The sequence below is a fragment of the Akebia trifoliata genome, chromosome 16 (genome assembly GCF_017979445.1).
Source record: "Akebia trifoliata isolate Shusen 1 chromosome 16, ASM1797944v1, whole genome shotgun sequence".
NCBI lineage: Eukaryota > Viridiplantae > Streptophyta > Magnoliopsida > Ranunculales > Lardizabalaceae > Akebia > Akebia trifoliata.
The window spans coordinates 18,655,940-18,676,603 of NC_141390.1; the positions used below are offsets into that span (position 1 = coordinate 18,655,940).

Here is a 20,664-nt window from a genome sequence, read left to right on the forward strand (position 1 = left end):
TAAATAGCAGATAAGGAAAGTGCAAACTGGCAAAATGAATGTGACATCCGATGAAAAGACACAAAATCAGTAATTGGGTGCTTAGTGCAAGATCTAGTGCCTTTCCTTGGAATAATAAGATCACTAGAGGTAGAAGTAGATGATGGTGGATGTGGAGGAACCTCAAGTGAAGTTGATGATGGATCTGGGGCTAATAGAGAAGATGAAGGTACAAAGAAACTAGTGTGTTGATATATTGAAGGGTCACCTGTAGGAAAAATTGGAAGCACAAGAGAGGAGGAAACTATAAGAGACAACTCTCCTTGATGAGAAGACACAAGTCAAATGAGATACCAATAGAAGAAAAATAAGATGTAGACTCAAAGAATGCTATATCAACACTTAATTAGTAGCTTTGAGTGATATGATAATAACACTTATACCTTTTTTGTGCATGAGAGTAATTCAAAAAGACACATTTGATGGATCTTGGGGTAAGTTTATCGAAACTAGGCTCAAATGAGTGAACAAAGCAAATACAACCAAAGACTTTAGGAGTAACAAAAGGATGAACTTGAGGATAAATGATGGGGACATCAAATCTTGAAGTTTAGATTTTAGTTTTTATTTAGACTTATGTTTTAGGACTTTAATTTTATGTTTTTTGGGCTTATTTTAATGTTTTATTGGCCCATGATCTTTGTATAATATTTAAGGGTAATTTAGTAAGTTTAGCTTTTCTTTTATTAAATTTATTATAGTGGAAAAATTAGAGAGAAAATTACAAAAATTAGGTTATTTATTTGGTGTTGTAGTTTGATTAAGACTCTTAGATTTGTTTTTTTTTTTTTTTTTCTTTTTTTTATATATAAATTGTATTAGGATTTTTTTTTAATAAAGAATGATGAATAAAAAGAAAGCTTGAGCTTGATCTACCAACAATGGGTGTGATGTGAGGTCATTTTGGAGTGAGTCCAATATAATATTCTTTCCTTCTAATCTTTATTTTTCTTTTTTATTCTTTTGTTTTTCTCGATTTTTGTTTAGTTCCTTGTTCTTAATTTTCTTGATTCTTGATTCTTGAAACTCCTTTTTTGATTCTTAAAACCTTCAAACCTCAATCCTTTCCCCATTTTCTTTTGTCCTTATTTCATTAATCTCTTTTCTAAATCTTTAACCCTTAATCATTTCTTTACTTTACATATCTTTAACTATTTTCATTGGGATTATGGTCATACTTGCATAAGGTCATAATTAAATTACCCTATCCTACCCAAATCTTTAAGCCAATTCTAATCCAAATTCTCTAACCCCCCTTTTTCCCCTTATTTTATTTTCTCCCCTTATCGTCCTACATCAAATTTGGTATCAGAGCTTAGGTTCAGGTGACACTAATTAGTAGATCGCGTTGAAGGGAGATGGACTCGACAGAAATGTTCTCAGAGGAGTTGAAAAATATGTTATCAGAATTACGATGAATGCACCACTCTCAAGCATATTTTCACATTGTTCGTGATTGTATTATATAGGAAAGTGAAGAGCATGGGCAATTAAGTGATCCATGATATGAGTTCAGACAACAAAACTTGTGCTCCAAGTGTAGACACTTTAAACCGAAGTGTTTGAATAGGGATAATGAAACAAATGTAATGAAAGTCCATGCAGGTAAACTCAAGGCAAGTAATGAAGAAATCTATGAACTTGATTTAAGCAAGAGTGAGATTGACGAATGTGATGCATCATTATTGGATCTTGAAGAAGAATCAATGTCTAGAAAGTTTGAACAATTGGAAAACAAAATTGTTGAGGTCGCTACATCATTTATTGCTTACACAGGTTTTGTTCCATAAAAAGAAAATGTAGATGATATTTGGGATAAACCAATGAGTTACATTATACATGGAGCATTTCAGAGTACCAATTTAAGTTCTTTTCATAAAATAAGAGTTCAACAAATTTTTACTTTGTTTGATGATATATATTGGAGTGTGGAGGGTGCATTGATTGAGAAGCAAGTTAGGATCATATTGCATATGGACTATAAAGACTTCATTTGCTAGGGAATTACAACAATTTTATTTTGTCACTGGTAAAATCTTCCCAGCTGAGGAGAATTGATGGGGACATCAAAGCTGGAAGATTAGATTTTAGTTTTTATTTAGATTTATGTTTTAGGACTTGATTTTCATGTTTTAGGACTTGATTTTCATGTTTTTTGGACTTATTTTAATGTTTTATTTGCTCTTGTTCGTAATATAATATTTAGGGGTAATTTAGTAAGTTTAGCTTGTCTTTTATTTAAGCTTATCAAGGTTGAAAAATTAGGAGGGAGAAAATTACGAAAATTAAGTTATTTATTTAGTGTTTTAGTTTGATTAGGAATCTTAGATTTATTTTTTTTTTTATAGATTGTATTAGGTTTTTTTTTTCTAAAATAAAGAATGATGAATAAAAAGAAAGCTTGAGTTTGATCTTTCAAAAATGGGTGTGGGGTGAGGCCATTTTAGAGTGAGTCTAATATAACATTTTTTTTCTTTTAATCTTTATTTATTTTTGTTATTTTGTTTTTCTTTTAGTTCCTTGTTCTTGATTTTCTTGATTCTTGATTTTTGAAATCCCTTTCTTGATTCTTAATTCTTGAATCCTTCAAACCTCAACCCTTAATCCTTTCCCCATTTTCTTTAACAAATTATTAACCATTTTCATTAAGGTCATAATTAAATTACCCTATCTTAATGAAATCCTTAACCCAATTCTAATCTAAATTCTCTAATCCCCCTTTTTTCCCTTATTTTCTTTTCTGCCCTCATTGTCTTGTATCAATTAATTAAAGAGGTGATTGACCATTAGATTGATGATAGTATACAATTAAAGATGACAAGCAATGAGGACAACATCACTCAATAAGACTTAGGAACATCCATTTGAAACATAATGGTGCGAGCAACATCAAGTAAATGACAATGTTTTCGCTTAGCAACATCATTATGTTGAGAAGTATTAACACAATTGGTTTGATAAATAATGTCATTATCTGAACAAAAAAACTGAATAGAAGATTGCATATATTCTAAAGCATTGTCAATACGGATAATTTTCACAAGTTTGGCAATATATAAAAAATAAGCAAAACACGAGGTAATTCAGTGTGATCTTTCAATAAGAAGAGCCATATCATACGAGAATAATCATCCACAGACACCACAAAGTAAAGAACATTTATAAAAATTTTATTCTTGATGGACCCCAAATATCCGTATGAATTATTTTAAAAAGATTAAATTGACAACTCTCAGTACTATTAGGAATAGAACTACGGTGATGCTTGCCCAATTGACAAGCCTCACATTGTAAAATTGACACTGAACTCAACTTAGAAATAAGATGACGTAAATTAGACAAAGACGCATGATCCAACCGATAGTGCCACTGAAGGGGTGAAACTAAAGTACTCAAGGCAGAAGTTGGCGCATCACGCATTAACTAGTATAATCTATCTTTCTCATGTCTTAAACCAATCATCTTCTTCGTCTTAAGATCTTGAAAATCATAATAAAAAGAGAAGAAGATTACGGAGCATTGTAATGATTTTGTAAGTTGACTAACAAAAAATAAATTAAAAAGAAAATCAGGGACCAAAAGAGTAGAAGATAAGGGAAGAGATGAATTTGGAAAAAACATCACCTGTTCCAACTACATTATGAGTAGACTCATTGGCTAGTACAATGTGAGAATTAAGAGAATGAAAATTAGAAAAGAGACGAGATATACTAGACATTGGGCACTAACTCTTGAATCGATGACTCAAGATGAGGGAGATAAATGTGGGATTACTTGAATTAGCCGTGGGTGGTATAGGTCTTACAGTCAAGGTAGTCAACTTCTTAAGAATCTCTCTCAACTATGTTGTCAGATCGAAAGATATTGCTTTAGATATAGTTTGAGAAGTGGAATCAATGGAACTCTGAGGAGGTTCCTCCTGAGTCTGATTAACCCAAATAGGTTTACCCCATTTATCCCAATAAAATTGCTTAGTCTGGTCAATGTAGCCACAATAGGTACACTTCAAATTATCACCACGGCCACCACAACATTTTCTACCACGACCACCATGACCTACTCTACCAACACCATCAGGAATCCCCAAATTTGCCATCCAGGGAGTAGTAAACTAAAAATCCGAACAAAGATGGAAGAAGTCTAAAAAAATTATAGAGTATCCTTAGGGATATTCTATAAAATACGACTAGGGTTGAGAGGCAACAATCGGAATGAAATCGTAAAACCCAAAAACACCAGAAAAAAATTGAGATCCAAGAAAAATCTCAAATTGTTGATAGAGAAGTTGAAGAAGTCTAATTTTTTTTTTTCCAGAAAATATTGGTCATGTGGCACTGTTCACGAGCAATATTCACAAATTTGTTCTAAAATTGAATTTTGGGGCTTCAAAACTGTCCGCCAATTCCTCAAACATTCATAAACACCTTAAACAAATACAAACCAAGTCCTAGATAAACATCTAGGTGCAAACAAATAATTCTCAAACACCTAATCTCTTTTTGGAACCAAGGCCTTAGGTTTCGGAAGTACCAAATTAAAGAGGGAACAGAAAGGGAAATAAAAGAAGAGAAATCATGTAAATCTAATGGTAGAAGTGCTCTGATACCATGTTAGAAGATTAGGGTTAAGGAGAGGGAGAAAACTAGGGAAGAGAAATGAGTAGGTCACTCCCAATATGGTTTGGCCTCTCTTTTATATTAAAAACATGTGATTGGTCGTGTGGGCTTAAGTTTTAAGTCCACATGACATTAAATAAGAACTCTAACAATAGTAACTATTATTTCCATTTCCATTAGTTTTTTACATATACAAATTTATAACTATGGATGGAACTCACATCCCTTAGTTTGTAATTGAAAAATCAGGTTTTCAAAAGGTTGATGAATACATCATCTTATTCATAATTCTTGACTTTAGTTGATTGTTGAAAACTCATTTATCTTTGTCCTCCCTTTTCTCTTCATTTTTTGCCACTTTCTGTTTTGTCGCTTAAGCGTCTCTTTCTATTTTTGGCCACACAAATGTTACATGGCTTTCTCAGTTAGAATGCATTGGCAAAGATCACTGTCTTAGAATTGGCAAACTAGTGTAACATGTCCACTAGTTTATGAGAGAAATGAAATACTTAAAATCTATCTATGAAGTGATTATCATTCATAAATTGAGATTTTGATGTAGGACAACATAGGGGTTATGGATTTTAGATTTGTTCTACTTTAAGAAGAGTGGGGAAAAACTAATTATGTGTTGATGAAGAAGAAAAAAATAATTATAGAAAGGGTTTAAGCCCAAAAGGTTTTATTGGCCGTTGTGAAATGTAAATTTTTCTGTAGGGTGTTTAGTTTATGTTTAGGAGTATTGGGTTGTAAGTGTCAGGTATGAGTTCTTAAAGGAATTCGTATAGGCTTTATATGCATTAGGGTAGGTTTAAGTATTTTTTGATGGTCTTTGAGGATTCTTAATGGTTTCTGAATAGGTAAAAAACAAAAAATAATGTTGAAAGATAGAGAAGAAGGTAAATATAATATAAAAGAATCTGTGAGAAATCAATTACAATAGCCATATGTATAGGTTCTCGTGTGTAAGACTCAAACCTAATCTTAACATGACTTAAACTTTGACATTTTTGACCTTAAGATACAATTTTGTTTAAAATTAACACTTTATCAATATTTTGGTCATAACTTTCTCAAGACACATCAGAATTGTAAAATCTTAAGAGTGTTTTGATAGGTTACTGAATGACCTTTCTAATGACCCTAATATGACAAGTTTTGGCCCTTGAAGATAAGACCTAAAAAAAGTGACGTGAATAGCACTCAGACTCAAGTATGACTGTTCAAATAATCCAAATAATTCAAAACTAGATCTAATTAATTTAAAACTAACCCTAACAAAAACAAAGGAATCTAAACCCAAACAAGTGAATACCCAAATAATCACAAAAATTCCATTGGACCCATAACCGTTGGCTTGATTTGTGTCCCACATTAGATTAACTTCAATCTTTGGGCTACATGGACCTAATTGGATCAGAGTAGAGGGCAGGTTTAACTTTGTGAGAATTAGTTTGCAGAACTTGTGACTAGCTTGTGAAACTACCATCAATTGTTCCTTGAACTATTTTTTGTGATTTTCTTTTGGTTGATGCACTACTTGGTTAATGGTGATTTATGTTTGATGTTGCAGGGATCTCCTTTACAAGCCCATTGTACTAGGTAAGGAGGGATTTCAAAAAGCATGAATCTTGAAATGGAGTATCATTTTCATTAATGATCTTTCTTTGCTTTGCAGCATGTGGCCACATTTCCTGTTTTTGGTGCGTCCACAAAGCCATGAATGGTTTTGGAAATTCCTACTGTCCTATATGTAGGTGTCCATACAATCATTTCCCCAATATTTGTGCATTGCTCCACTTCTTGCTCTTGAAGATGTACCCAATAGCCTATAAGAGAAGAGAAAAGCAAGTGCTAGGTGAGTTTCAAGTGTTTAACACTTGAAGGTTATATGCTTTTTCTCATTATGATTTTTTTTTTCTTTATTTTTTTAGGTCTATGCCTCAAGTGCTCATTGAACTCTAGCATTTGAGGAATATTTGCTCTAGTGTTTAAATGTTATTTTACGTTGCTTCATGTGTCTTTTATCTATAAGTTATTCCTATTTATTATTAGGTGGGGTATTGCTTTTTCAATATCAACCTGAATACAACAAAGAAATGAACGTTGGTATTGTTTTTCGAAGAAATTTCAATGATTTGGGAGATTCAGGAGATCACTTCCCTCACTAATATCATTTCCTAGTCTGTTTGTCGCCAGAGGAAGAGGATCGGTGATCATGGACCACCAATCGGGATGGAAATTTCCAAATAAATCCTGCCCTTGACTAGTATGATTTTTCACTCAGTTATGTCATGGCTATTTGGGGTGTTTTTTCCCCATCTGGTCAGTGGTCTTAGATAAGGTGCAAAGCACCAATGATACCCATTGGGAAGGGTATCACCAGCATGAATGACTGTTATTTTGTTTAATTCATCGTTTTGTTTTCATTTCACTTCCCTCCTCCATATCTGCTGGGTATTTTTTTATTTTTATTTTTTATTGTTATTATTTTATTTTTCCTTTATATGTTAAAGCATTGTTCCATAGTTGGAAGGTCAAAAGCCTTCACCCCAGGGAAAAGATTCTGTGTAGGTTGGTCCGTATTGCTATTTGTTGGGGCATTTGGACAGAAAGAAATGATCAGTTATTTGAAGGCATTCTTTGCATGAGTTTTTTATCAACATTTTTGCTTGGTTTTCTTTTGGTGCAAAGATAAAGATTTTAAAGGGGTATATTTTGAGGATCTTATATGTAGGTGGGGTTCATTTTGTTATGGGGCTAGTAGTTCTAAATTATGCTTTTGCTTGGTAGGTCTCTCAACCTCCATTCTTTTTTTTTAAATAAAATCCTGTCCACTTATCACAAAAAATATCTTCTTCTGAATCATTGGAAAGGAAAAAAATAGAGAAACAAGAACGAAAAGTATAGGCAAAGAAGTATATGCATACATGAAGCAGCCAAATGGGGTTCAAACCCAAGAAAGGTAAAACTGATGGAAATGCTTAATACATCATGTCAAGCTTGGAGAAATACATAAATTACTAGCCCTACAATGTGCTTTCCTGAGGATGTCTACAACTTCTTCACTGGATTTAGTGTGTTTAGTAATCTCGCTGGACTAGACTTTACCACGATAAAATTCGCTTAGCTCAATGTGCTTGATCTTCCACTCATGGAATTAAGGTTTGCGACAATGGGAATGGTAGCTTGATTTTCATGAAACTTCTCTCCAGGGGCTGGAATTTGACTGCACATCTCATGCATGAGATGATGTTTAAGCCATGGTTAACTCACTTGCGATTGAGGCCATGAATTGATATTCAGCCTCAACACTCAATTGGTCTACATCTGATGGTTTCTTGCTTCTTAAAGATACAATTTTACTCCCCAAAGAAGCACAGTAGTGCGATGTAGACCACGTATCAATTACTCACTTAGATAATCTACATTACACGAAAGGGTCAACAAAATAATACTACAACATCCGCGTAAAATATATACTTAATATATAGAGGTTGCAATAATGGCCTCAATGTGAGTTACTTAAAGTACATGCTTGAACTAACTGATGAAAAACTTGAAAAGGAGTATTACTGGGTGTCATATTAGGTGTCCGGTATCCCAGCATCATGGAGGAGGGGTTGCACAGTAGCTTGCTTGCTTGTTCTTCATAGAACTTGAGCTGAGAGCTTTCATCTTCGCCCAAATGACTCTTATGTGGTTCAGGACCTTCAGCTTCTAAAAGCAGGGAGGAAACTTTATTTCTCACAATGATATGTTGGGACTGTTAAGTAGTCACTGTAGTATCTATTTGAGCTTTATCTGCATTAAGTAGGATGTTGCACCAGGAAAGCGTGTTTCTGAGTAGACCAACAACTCAAAGATGAAGATAGGTTTTGAAACATATTTATGGTATGAATACTCAAAAACTTCACTCTATAAAGTCATCACTACAAGTAGTAAACTTTTGATAACAGTATTCTGTGTTTCTTAATTCTAATGATATTAGTAACTCAAAGATAAAGGTGGATTTACATTTTGGAAGAGGTAACTCACGTGTCCATGGGAATAGTCAGACTAAGTCTGGATACCCATGTATTGATAAAAAAAGAAAAGAAAAAAAAGAGGTGAATGTGGCTTTTGGTATCAACGATGAAAACTTTACCAACTTAGCAAGTTGGCACCTTCAGTAAATGTTAGGTGTTGCTATTCCTGTAAGAATGATTTTAAAGATATCAGAAAGTCAAAGATGAAGGTAGACTCTTTTATTGATAATAAGGGTATAATTTATTGCCGCTTATATCTGCATTCATTTCCCCTTCTTGACATTAGTTTAGTCCCATTTTTCTCTCTTTCATTTGGAATGGGTCTTCCCCTTGGAGGTTCTTTCCTTGTTCATTAGGTGGATTCATAACATTTTTTTTTTTCATCGATAGATTCATAACATTTTCTCCAACGGGAAAAGATACTTGTGGACTATTCTTCCTTTTGTGGTGTGTTGGAACCTTTAGAAGGAGAGATATAGTAGGGTGTTCCATGGAGAGAAGACTCTCTAAGAGGTTATTCTAGAGATTTTGGGTTGGATCTTCCATTGGAGCAGATTAAGCAAGGAGTTCAATGGGGTTTTTTCCATTTTGATTTTGACTCGATTCATGTACTTCCGTCAATCCAAATAAGAGAATTGGATTTGTTTTTGCAAGCTTTTTCATTATTCTTTTTACAAATTGAACTATTTCGATATACCCATTTTGTTTTTTTTTCTTTTAAGACCTTTATAAAACTTTTTGTTTTTTATTTAAAAATTATTAGTACTAGAAAACATTTCTATTTAACTTTTCTAATTTTTTTTTCAAGTTCATCTGCTTCCTTACGGAAGTCGTACAAAAAAGCATCGGATTCCGAATCCGAAGAAGCGGGACTTGGATCCACCTCCGGAGGCTGCTGCCCTTGTGCATCCAAGTCAATTAGGATGTTCTCTTGGTTGACCTCCGAAGGAGGGATTTCCAACATAGGAGGATTAGGCTGCTCCTGCTCCTTTGAGGATTTTGTTTTTAAGTGGGATGCTTTGTGTCATGTTTAGCGAGAGTTGGAACTTTTTCTTTTTTTATGTCTTTTGTTCCTCCTTTTCTCTCTCTTGTATGAGTGGACACCTTCGCCGCTTTCCTATTAATAAAATTTTATACTTATCAAAATTTCTTTTATCCCGACAAAATTACTATAAAGGAACAAGAAGTCTCAAGAAGGTCATATGAACATTGAGAAAGAACTACGGAGATCTAGAAACAATATGACCCCAGCGAAATACAGTCATCAAAGAAGAGATCTTTAAATTCCTTCATCATAGAGGAGCACCAAAAACCAAACTTATAGAAAGCTCAAAAAGGCTGAGAAATCCTACCAAAGAAAGATAAATAGTGATCTCCCACCCCTAACAATGAGTTCCCACCTGAAAATAAAGTCCTCTGGCCCTTCCTTCCTCTAAATAAATAAATAAATAAATAAATAAACTTGCAATCTTTGAAAATTTTGGGTTATTGACGCGAGACATATAATGATGCAGGAATATGAAACTAACTAAGATTTGGCCGAATCTAATATGAAAATACTTTTAGCAATGTTTAATCCCACCAGGCCAAATATATTAAATGGAGGAATCTTATGGCAGATAAAACTTTCAACTGGTGTAGGGTATTAATCTAACAATATTTAGGAAGGTATGTATAAATTTCCTAAGTATAAGGTTGGAATAAAGTTAGATTAATAAAAATTGGTTTATGATGGGTTTAAAGTAGATTCAGTTAACCAGGGTGGTTGTAAATTACAAGACAACAAGAATAACGTGATTGAATGTGATTTATAGCAGTTTGGCTAGTCTAGAGTTGCTGTAAATTATTGGACAATAAGTAAGGACGATTTAGGGAAGGATTATTAGAGATTCTGTCAGGGATTAGGGATTGGTTTGGGCTAGAAAGCAAGGTGGGAAGATTTAGACGTGGTTAGATAGATTCGGCTATGTTTATGAGGTTGGTTTGGGTTGGGCGGCAAAATGATGTGATTTGGGAGAGGATTTGGTAGCTTTGAGTTTGGTGTAGGGGCTCTAAAGGATGTTGGTTGAGAGATTTAGGTGCTGTTTGTTAAACTGAAAAAAATAAGTGCTGAATAGCATTAAGCGCTGAAACTTATAAGCGCTGAATTTAAGTGCTAAAAAAGTTGTTTGTTTAGATGCTGAATCATGTTTGTTACACATTGCTGAAACTGATAAATTGTCTTTGTTACCCTTACAATCATATTATACATTGTTTGCATGTTTTAAATGCTTATTTATTATCAAACACAATAAAATATATTATTTCTTATAAAATTAAAATACAATTTATTTTTAAATAATAAATAATACTCAAATCTTCAATTTATAAATAATAATTTCTATTTATAAAAGCCCACAAATTTCAAATTAAAAATAATAATGTCATACAAGTCACCAAAATTTGAAATCAACTTTAAAAAGAACTTAATTTTTTATGAATAATTTTCGATGGAAATGAAGGATGTGTAATTATAAAAGCACCCTATGAATTAATAAGGGCAACCCACACTATAGCCATTTTTTGTTTTGTTTTATATGGATTAAAATTTTTGGAATGACCAAATTTTTAGTGAGGATAATTTATATGGTCTAGAGATCATCCTCACCAAAAATCAGTTTATTTTGAAACTTCTAACTCGTTAAAAATAGTTTTCAAAAAAAAAAAAAATGGACAATTTACGATTCTTGAACTTGTTTTAATAGGGTTAAAAGTTTTAAGATGTGCTGATTTTTTGTGAGAATGATCTCCTCATTGTAGAGATCATCCTCACCAAAAATCAACTCATTCCAAAATTTTTAACCCATATAAGACAAAATAATTTAGCTATGGTGTGGGTTTATTAATTTGTGGGGTGTCTATATACTTATCCATGGGATATAAGAGGTAATATCCTTTTAAGAATAAGGGCATAGTTGTCCATGCTCAAAAAAACAAAGGGCATACTTGTCCGTGTTGAAAAAGCGAAGTGCTTACCGCTTCAACACTTTTTTTCAGCATCAAAATAGTGCTGAATTTTTTTCACTTATTTTCAGCAATAAGCACGAGTAAACAAACGCGCTATTTTGACAAAAGTGCTGAATTTAATTTTTTTCAGCAATAAGCACTGAAAAATAGCGCAAACAAACACCACCTTAGTGTTTAGAAACAGAAAAAATTGAAAGAAACTTATGGAAGATTAAGAATAAGAAGAAGAAAAATAAGAGTTGTACCTGTAAACCAAGAAGTAAATTGAGGAGAGTGATGTACCTTGTTCACTAAATTGAATATCCCAACAATCAAGCCAAGAAACAAAATTTCTGTAAATTTTATTTAGAGAAAGAAAATCCTTAAAGAGTAAAATATCTAAACTACCATTAACTTAAATGATAAAATTATAAAAATGCCCGCAACTTTATCACCCTTTTAAAATTTCAACCCATATGAACTTAAAACTACCAAACTAACCCAAACACCTATCCAATACCATGGACTAATAAACATAAAATAAATTCAAAATAAGAGTCCAAAATAGAAGATAAATCCTAAGCGTTCTTTAACATTATGACCATGTGGTCATTCTAACTCATCCAACAAGTCCTCGATCCAAACGCAACCCACATGCACTCTCCAATGTGAAGTATTTAAAGATTTTGCACATGGGGTCTTCAAGTCCTATCCGTAACTATCACTAATCCACAAGGAAACTTGTGGTTTCCTCCTATGATAGTACTTAAAGTGTGATAATTTGATTCCCAATCAACTTGAGAATAATTTCTTTTCTAGCAAAATAAAATTATGATATTGCTTCCAAGAGATCCAGGTCAATCTTTTGTAGTAGTTATCACTAATCACAAAAACGAATTTGATGGGATATCAAATCTAGAAGAGTAGATTTTAGTTTTATTCAGGTTTCTATTTTAGAGCTTTAATTTTATGTTTTTGGGAGTTTATTTTCATGTTTTATTGGCCCATGGTCTAAGTATAATATTTAGGGGTAGTTTATTGACTTTACTTTGGCTTTTATTTAGGTTTATTAGATTTATTTATTTGGTATTTAGTTTGACTAGGATTCTTAAATTTATTTTCTTTATATAGACTGTATTAGGGTTTTTTTTATAATAATGAATGAATAATGATGAACAAAAAGAAAGCTTAAGCTTGATCTTCCCAGCAATAAGTGTGGTGTGAGGCCATTTTAGAGTGAGTTCAATATCTCTTTCTTCTTCTAATTTTTATTTATTTATTTATTCTTTTAATTTTCTTGCTATTCTTGAAATCCTGAATTCTTGAATCCATCAAGAATCATGTTCTTGATTTTCTTTAAATCATTTGTTCTTGATTCTTGAATCCCTTTCTTGATTCTTGATTTTTGATTCTTGAACCCTATGAACCCTATTTTGTTTTACCTTTTAATCCTTCCCCACTTTCTTTAATCCTTACTTCATTAATCTCCTAAACCAAATCTACCCTATACCCAAATACCCTAAATCCCCATTTTTCTTACCAAAATCAAATTTCATTTTCTTACATTGAGATTATGGTCAATACTTGCCCAAAATCCAAAATCAAATTTCATTTTCTTACATGGATCATACTTGCTCAAAATCCAAAAATCAAATTCACCCAAATACCCTAAACCCTCTTCAATCCAAATACCCTCAACCAAAAACGTTTTGCAATTGTCACCCAAATCCTTAATCCTTAACCCAATCTCCAACTAGATTTCCCCTAAATCCCTAATTTTTTCAAAATCAAATTCCATTTTCTTTTATAAGATTGATGATTGCTCGAATCAAAATCCCTAGCGAGAAACCTCTGGATCATTTCTAGTTGTGATCGTTCTTTATCTGTATATAAATCCATAAATATGGGAAGTGAATTGAAAGAATCCCATCTCCACCGTCTTGAGTTGTCGTTAGATTGGGTAACCTGATTGTCAAAACTATCTTCGTCCCAAAAGGCACATTGGCATGTCTGTTGTTTATTCCTATATTTAGCACCACAGGATTAGCAAAACTCATGCATGTACCAACAACTCATGTGGTAGCAGCCTTGTGTACGCTCGATCATCCTCCAACATTGTTGGCACTGCCTTAACTTCTTATTTTGTGCCAGTCGATGCAAAGTTATGTCCCCAGTATCCCTCTTCCCTATGGTTAGGTTATGATACTTCTCACAACTCATTGAAGAATGCCATGACTCCCCGCAATCCAAACAAATAAACTTTTGACACTCTGGACACTCAATACAGTTGGTATCTAAATTACTCCATGAGCTTGCTCTTGTTGACATGCACTAAAAAGGATTTAGCAGCATTTTGGAATTGGGCAATATATTGATGTAGGACATCTATAGATTCGGTTAGATTGTTAAGTAGTTTCCTAATTCTAGTAGGATTTATTTCTATTTTCTAGTTTTAGTAGGATTTATATTTTCCAGTTCTAGTTGGATTTTCATTTCATAGTTATTTTAAGAGTACAATTCCTCCTCATTAGTTTTTAATTTGTTTTTATTATTTAGACTGTAATTAGAAGTGCTTAGAAGTATCCAAATTGAGTTACAATAGAATTAGAAAGTTGTTATTATGTTATAGATAGGCTAGGAATGTTAAATTTTTGGTATTTTAGAAGGTTTCTAAGTTGTTATGATGAAGTTATATATATAAGGAGCTTCACATACGTATTTTGAGATAATATTCATTTGATAAATTCTGAATTTAGCTATTTCTATTGTTTCAATTTATTTTTTCTATTTTTTCTTTATTTTCCAAGCTTGAATCTATTGATTCACACGCTTCCTTTTCGTTATATATTTTATGAGCCAAGAAAATTGGCTTTTACCAGAGCTCTACCCAACAGTTCATAGTAGCTAACTGGAATAAAGGATTTGGATTCATTAGCAAGTATGAAATAAGGCATCGTATTGGTACTCGAGATTTTTTGTAACTTCTATTCCATGTAAGTTCTCATGCAGTGAACAAAATCGTGGGAACATTCATAGTTATCATCATTATTGGTGGCTTTTCCCATTCTTTGATTCTTCAATTTTGCCTGCAAAAAATGGACTTATAATCAAACCCTCGAAATTTGTGAAAATACATGCAATTTAGTCAATAAAATGTTATTTATGATGAATTAACTATAATGCTTGTGTTCATGAAGAAATCGTAGCTTTAGGTTAGAAAATAAGGTTGAGTGCTCTATAAAATAATGAGAAAATACAAATTTTTAGACACTTAGCAAGTGCCACCAAATAATCATTCTCTTGATCATTACCTTAAACCCTCAACTCCTATTTTTGACCTAGCCCCTATGACCATGTCTTTTTCCGTCACAATTTCCTAGACATTTGCCTTTACTTATTATACTTCAAACGTTAGTAGAAATAAAGGATCTCTTGGATCATCAAGTGGTTTCAACTCGATATGGAGGATATCAAAAAGTTATTGTTAAGTGGAGGAGCATACCTGTTTCAATTTATTGTTAATAGCTAAAATCATGTTCCACAAATAGTTGTAATAAAATTCCTTCTATGGTCTTCAATGGCAACAAGTCATGCTATTGCTTTATTGTATAATGTGGATAATCTTTTGCTAATCTATTAAGCCTACTAGAATCAATAGCATTTTTTCATAATAGATCCTGTCTTTCCACCTTTTGAGTTGTATGCATAGTCAGTATTGTGCATTAGAATTATATAATTCATTATAACTAGTATGAACTATATTTTTTTTGCTTTCGTGGTACGCGTTGTTAATTCCAGAGTTTCTTTGTTGTCACTTCCATGACCAATGTGTGTGAAGGTCTCCTTGTGCTCCTAGAACGTTATCAGATTCACCACCTTAAACATTATTCCCTAAAGGTAAATTTGAGGATGTGCCTACCTAGAAAACGTTAAGACTCTCTTGGACTTAAATTGGGTGACTTAGGAACTCATCTTTAGGTTAGAAAAGCTCTAAGATAAGTGGCCTTAAAATCAGAAATTTTTTGTTCCTTTGGTTATCCTCTCAGTTAGCTTTGAATAGCCTTTTCAGCTAATCGAAGGCTGACCTTCGACTAATCTTGGTTAGAATTCTAGAGAGTATATATTGCTATGAAATCTCTCGGTTAGCTTCAGCTAACTGAACTAGCCTCTTCGACTTACTGAAGAGCTCTCGGTTATAACTCCAGAGGTATTATATTTTGGCTCTTAAGTCCTCAGTCAGCCTTGGCTAACCAAAACAAAATTTCCAAAAATAGTTGTTAGACTTTCAGCTAACCGAACATGGCCGTTACTTTCAAAGTTCTTTAAATATAGCCCTAGCCTCTTGAGGTCTTTTGCCCGAGCCATTGGAGAGTTGTGCGCCTACACTTGCACACACAACCTTTACACATCTTCTCCAAACCCTAAGATCTTAAGAACCCTACTTGTTTCTATGAAGAACCCTAGGTTCTAGCCTAGACCTTGAGCTTCAACCTTCTCCATCTACATCTTTGGCACAATCTTACCTATGTACTCGTTGGACATCATTTGGAGCAAGCTAAAGATGATTGGAGCTGGAATTTACTTGAAGCATTGAAGATTCAAGTCTTTTAAGCTACATTGGTACACTTTATCTAAAGGAAAGAGTCTACACAACATGGCCACTCTTCTATTCTCTGTGTTTTTTGGGTTTCTTTGTTTCCATTTGGAAAAACAAGCTCTTGGGTGCACCAAACGAGAGTGAGTTGTGTTGACAAACCATTTACCCCAAAAGATCAAATATGATGGGGAAAGCTGCAACTATGAGGTAACGGGTTGAACTGGGGCACGACAAGTGAGCACGTGACACGCGCCCCTCACCTGTAAGGGTGAAAAATTCCTTCGAGAAGACTCAAATATGTGACTTATACGAACCTAGTGCTTTGATGCCATGTTGACAACCATTTACCCTAAAATACCGATCTGATGGGGAAGGCGCAACTAAGAATATTAGGTTACTGGTCGAATTGGGGCACGATACGTGAGCATGTGACACGCTGAAGTGGAGGCAGATAAAACAGCACTCAAGACCCCCCCTCACCCATAAGGGTGGAAACTTCCTTTGAAGAGACTCGAACCTGTGACCTATACAAATATAACGCATTGATACCATGTTGACGAACCATTTACCCCAAAAGATCGATCTGATGGGGAAAGGTGCAACTATGAATATAAGAGGGCCATGTGTCGAACTAGGGCACAATTCATGTGCACGTGACACCTAGGAGTGGAGGCAGATAACCCAACTCTCAATCAATTGTGGGTTTGTTGGATTTTCCTTGGTAAAAAACCTAGAAGTTTGGGAATACATCCCTAAGTTCAAGTTCTTGGTTTGCCTAGTTCAAGACCATGGTGTGAGTGGGTTGGATTTCCATCTCTTATGTTAGGTTTAGTCATTTGTCCTTGAAAAATTAGTTGTAAAAGGTTTGAGGGGAACCATAGATCTCTAGATAGTGGAAAGCCAAGACCCTACATGAGGGAACCTTTAGGAGTGGATGTAGGCATTTAGTTGAACCACTATAAATCTTGTGTGCTTTAATTTTTTGATAATATTCTTGATTGAACTTCCATTCTTGATTTCATCTTTCAGTGTTAATTCTCATGTGAATGCATGTATTTCTAATAGGGACCTCAAATCTTAAAGAGTAGATTTTAGTTTTTATTTAGAATTCTGTTTTAGGATTTTATTTTGATGTTTTTTGGGCTTATTTTGATATTTGGCCCATGGTCTTACTATAATATTTAGGGGCAGTTTAGTAACTTTACTTGGTTTTTTATTTTACTTTATTAGGGTTTGAAATTTAGGAGAGAGAAAGTTACGAAAATTAGATTTATTTATTTGGTATTTTAGTTTAACTAGGATTCTTAAATTTATTTTCTTTGTATAGATTGTATTAGGGTTTTTTTTATGAATGAATGAGCAATGAAGATTTGATGAATAAAGAATGAGTTTCTTTAATGGAGTGAAGTAAGTTCACCATTCTTTGTGTGATTTTAAGAAACCCTTGGTGTGATTCTAAGGTTCTATCTTTCTATTCCCTTTTTTTTTCCCTCTAATCTTCATTTGTTTCTTTTTATTATTTTCTCTTAACTTTCTTAATTTTTTATTCTTGAAAACCCTTTCTTGATTCTTGATTCTTGATTCTTAATCCTTGGTCTTTGATTCTTGATTTTTGATTTTTGATCCTTGATCCTTGATTTTTGATTCTTGAAAGCCATTTTATTTTAACCCTTAATTATTGTCCAATAAACCTTAATCTTTAATCCCTTCCTTACCCTATAAAATCTTAACCTTTAACCATTTTCATTGAGATTGTGGTCATACTTGCCCAAAATCCAAAATCAAATTTCATTTTCTTATCTCCCCTCATCATTCTACATCATATTTGGTATCAAAGCTAAACCTGAAATAGATAAAGATGGCATGGGAAGTCAGAATCAGATTTGTTTTATCTTCTAGGAAGTCATTCCTTGTGTAGTGATGAATACAAGGAAAACTTGATTTTCACAAATTTTTCTGAGAAGATTTTGCATAATGTTGAAGATAAGACTTATTTTGGTTACCGTGATTACGGTTATGTCGTTTAGTTTTGTCAGGGAAGTTTTATCCATGGTGCTGGGTGTAAGGTGGTTCTTCTAAAAGATTGTCATATTGTGTTAGGTTGAGGTTGGATCTCACATGTACAAACTGGGTTTGATGTGGAGCGAAATATTATGTTACTTTAGGTAGGCAATATTTACTTAAGGCATGTCCATGGAAATCAATTCATGTGATACCATTAGTCCAAGTGCAATTGAAGAAAATATGGATCAAACATCAACTTCAAAAGACGATGTGCTTACAACTCTAGAATCAATGTGAGACCAAGATTATGAAGTGGAAAATATGTCAAAAGAGCCTAAAGAACTTTTGGAGACAACGTCTACAATTTGTGTTCATAATGCAGTTGTTCTATCATCTCAAACAGGTACAATGGAGATTTTGCCAAGATAGAAGATCGCAATTTGAAGTTAATAGTTCAATATAAGTTCAAGACACAAGGACGAATCTTCACCTTAAGGGATGAACCACAAATTGTCATAATCATTCTCAAATACTTTAAAACTTGAAGATGAGTTTTCTCCAACTAGATGAGAATAATGCGGAACACAACGGATGATGAGAATTACTAGAATTTTATTTCGTCAGTGGCAAAATCTTCCCAGTCAAGGAGAATTGATGGAGACATCAAATTTTAAAGAGTAGATTTTAGTTTTTATTTTGATTTTTGTTTTAAAGTTTTATTTTCATATTTTTTGGGCTTATTTTGATATTTTATTGGCCCATGATCTTAATATAATATTTAAAGGCAGTTTAGTAATTTTACTTGGTCTTTTATTAAACTTTATTAGGGTTTGAAATTTAGGAGAGAGAAAGTTATGAAAATTAGATTTATTTATTTGGTATTTTAGTTTGATTAGGATTCTTAAATTTATTTTCTTTGTGTAGATTGTATTAGGTTTTTTTTTTATGAATGAATGAGCAATGAAGATTTGATGAATGAGCAATGAAGATTTGATGAATAAATAATGAGTTTCTTTAATGGAGTTAAGTTAGTTCTCCACCATTCTTGGTGTGATTCCAAGAAACCCTTGGTGTGATTCTAAGGTTCTATCTTTCTATTCTTTTTTTTCCCCCTCTAATCTTTATTTGTTTTTTTTATATTATTTTCTCTTAACTTTCTTAATTTTTGATTTTTGAAATCCCTTTCTTGATTCTTGATTCTTAATCCTTGATCTTTGATTTTTGATTCTTGAAATCCATTTTATTTTAACCCTTAATTATTCCCAATAAACCTTAACTTTTAATCCCTTTCTTACCCTATAAAACCTTAACCTATAACCATTTTCATAGAGATTGTGGTCATACTTGTCCAAAATCTAAAATCAAATTCCATTTTCTTACATTGAGATTGTAGATTGTGATCATACTTGCCCAAAATCAAAATCAAATTCCATTTTCTTATCTCCTATTGTTCCCCAAATCTTTAATCCAATCCACAATCAAATTTCCCTAATTCCCCTATTTTGCTTAAATAAAATTCCATTTTCTTATCTCCCCTCATCGTTTTACATCAACTTTGGTATCAAAGCTTGAGTTTAGCTTTGATTTCTTGTCTTCACGCATTTAGATTAGGATTCATAGAGATTATCTTGTGCATAGCATTAACTTCTAGGAAACCATAATCTTAGGTTGCATATGTCCACTCATAGTGTTAAGTTTGGGAGGGATCTAGCTGAGCTTACCCGAGTAGTTGCATCCCTTTCAAACTATGTGGCTCAAAATACCACTGATATCAATGCTTGTTTGACCACTTTGGAGCCTGCCTTACAAAACAAACCTAATGCCTTAGATGACATTGAGGACCATATTTTAGGTCAAGGTAGAGGTCCAAATTTAGGTCAAGGTGGAGGATGAGGTAGATTACTTCCACCACGCCGTGTTGAGGTTCAAGATCCTTATGATCATGATGATAGAGTCATGCGTAGCGTCAAGATTGAGGCCCCAAACTTTGATGGACAAGTTGATCTAAAGGCCTTTCTTGACTGGTTGTCAAACATGGACCACTTTTTTGAGTGGCATGAGATGTTTGAAGGTCATAGAGTGAGGTTTGCCAAAGATGAAATCAATGGGCCAAGCCAAACTCTATTGGACTAATGATGAATAAAATTGAGATTGAAGCTTTGATATTCTCATTAATGGTGTGGTGTGAGGCCATTTTGGAGTGAGTGTAAGGTAACATTTGTTTTCTCTATCGATTTCTCAATCGAGGTAGGTATTTGTTTTTTTTTTCTTAGCATTTTCTTTCTCACTTTCTCTATTAAATTTCTGTTTTGAACCTCTAAAACATTCATAAACCCTAGCCAATCCACTTTATAAACCAAAACCCCATTGACATTCTCTTCTCCGTTGAAACCTA

General features: G+C 33.3%; 1 protein-coding gene across 1 annotated transcript in view; it reads left to right on the top strand.

Annotated features, from left to right (window-relative positions):
• The window catches only part of LOC147382717 (E3 ubiquitin-protein ligase PRT1-like), a 49,553-nt gene that overhangs the window by 13,581 nt on the left and 15,308 nt on the right, over positions 1-20,664 (top strand). The window contains exons 2-3 of the mRNA XM_086427338.1: positions 6,229-6,257; positions 6,334-6,513. Of these exons, the coding sequence (XP_086283464.1) occupies positions 6,229-6,257; positions 6,334-6,513 (209 nt within the window). The remainder of the gene's footprint in view (positions 1-6,228; positions 6,258-6,333; positions 6,514-20,664) is intronic.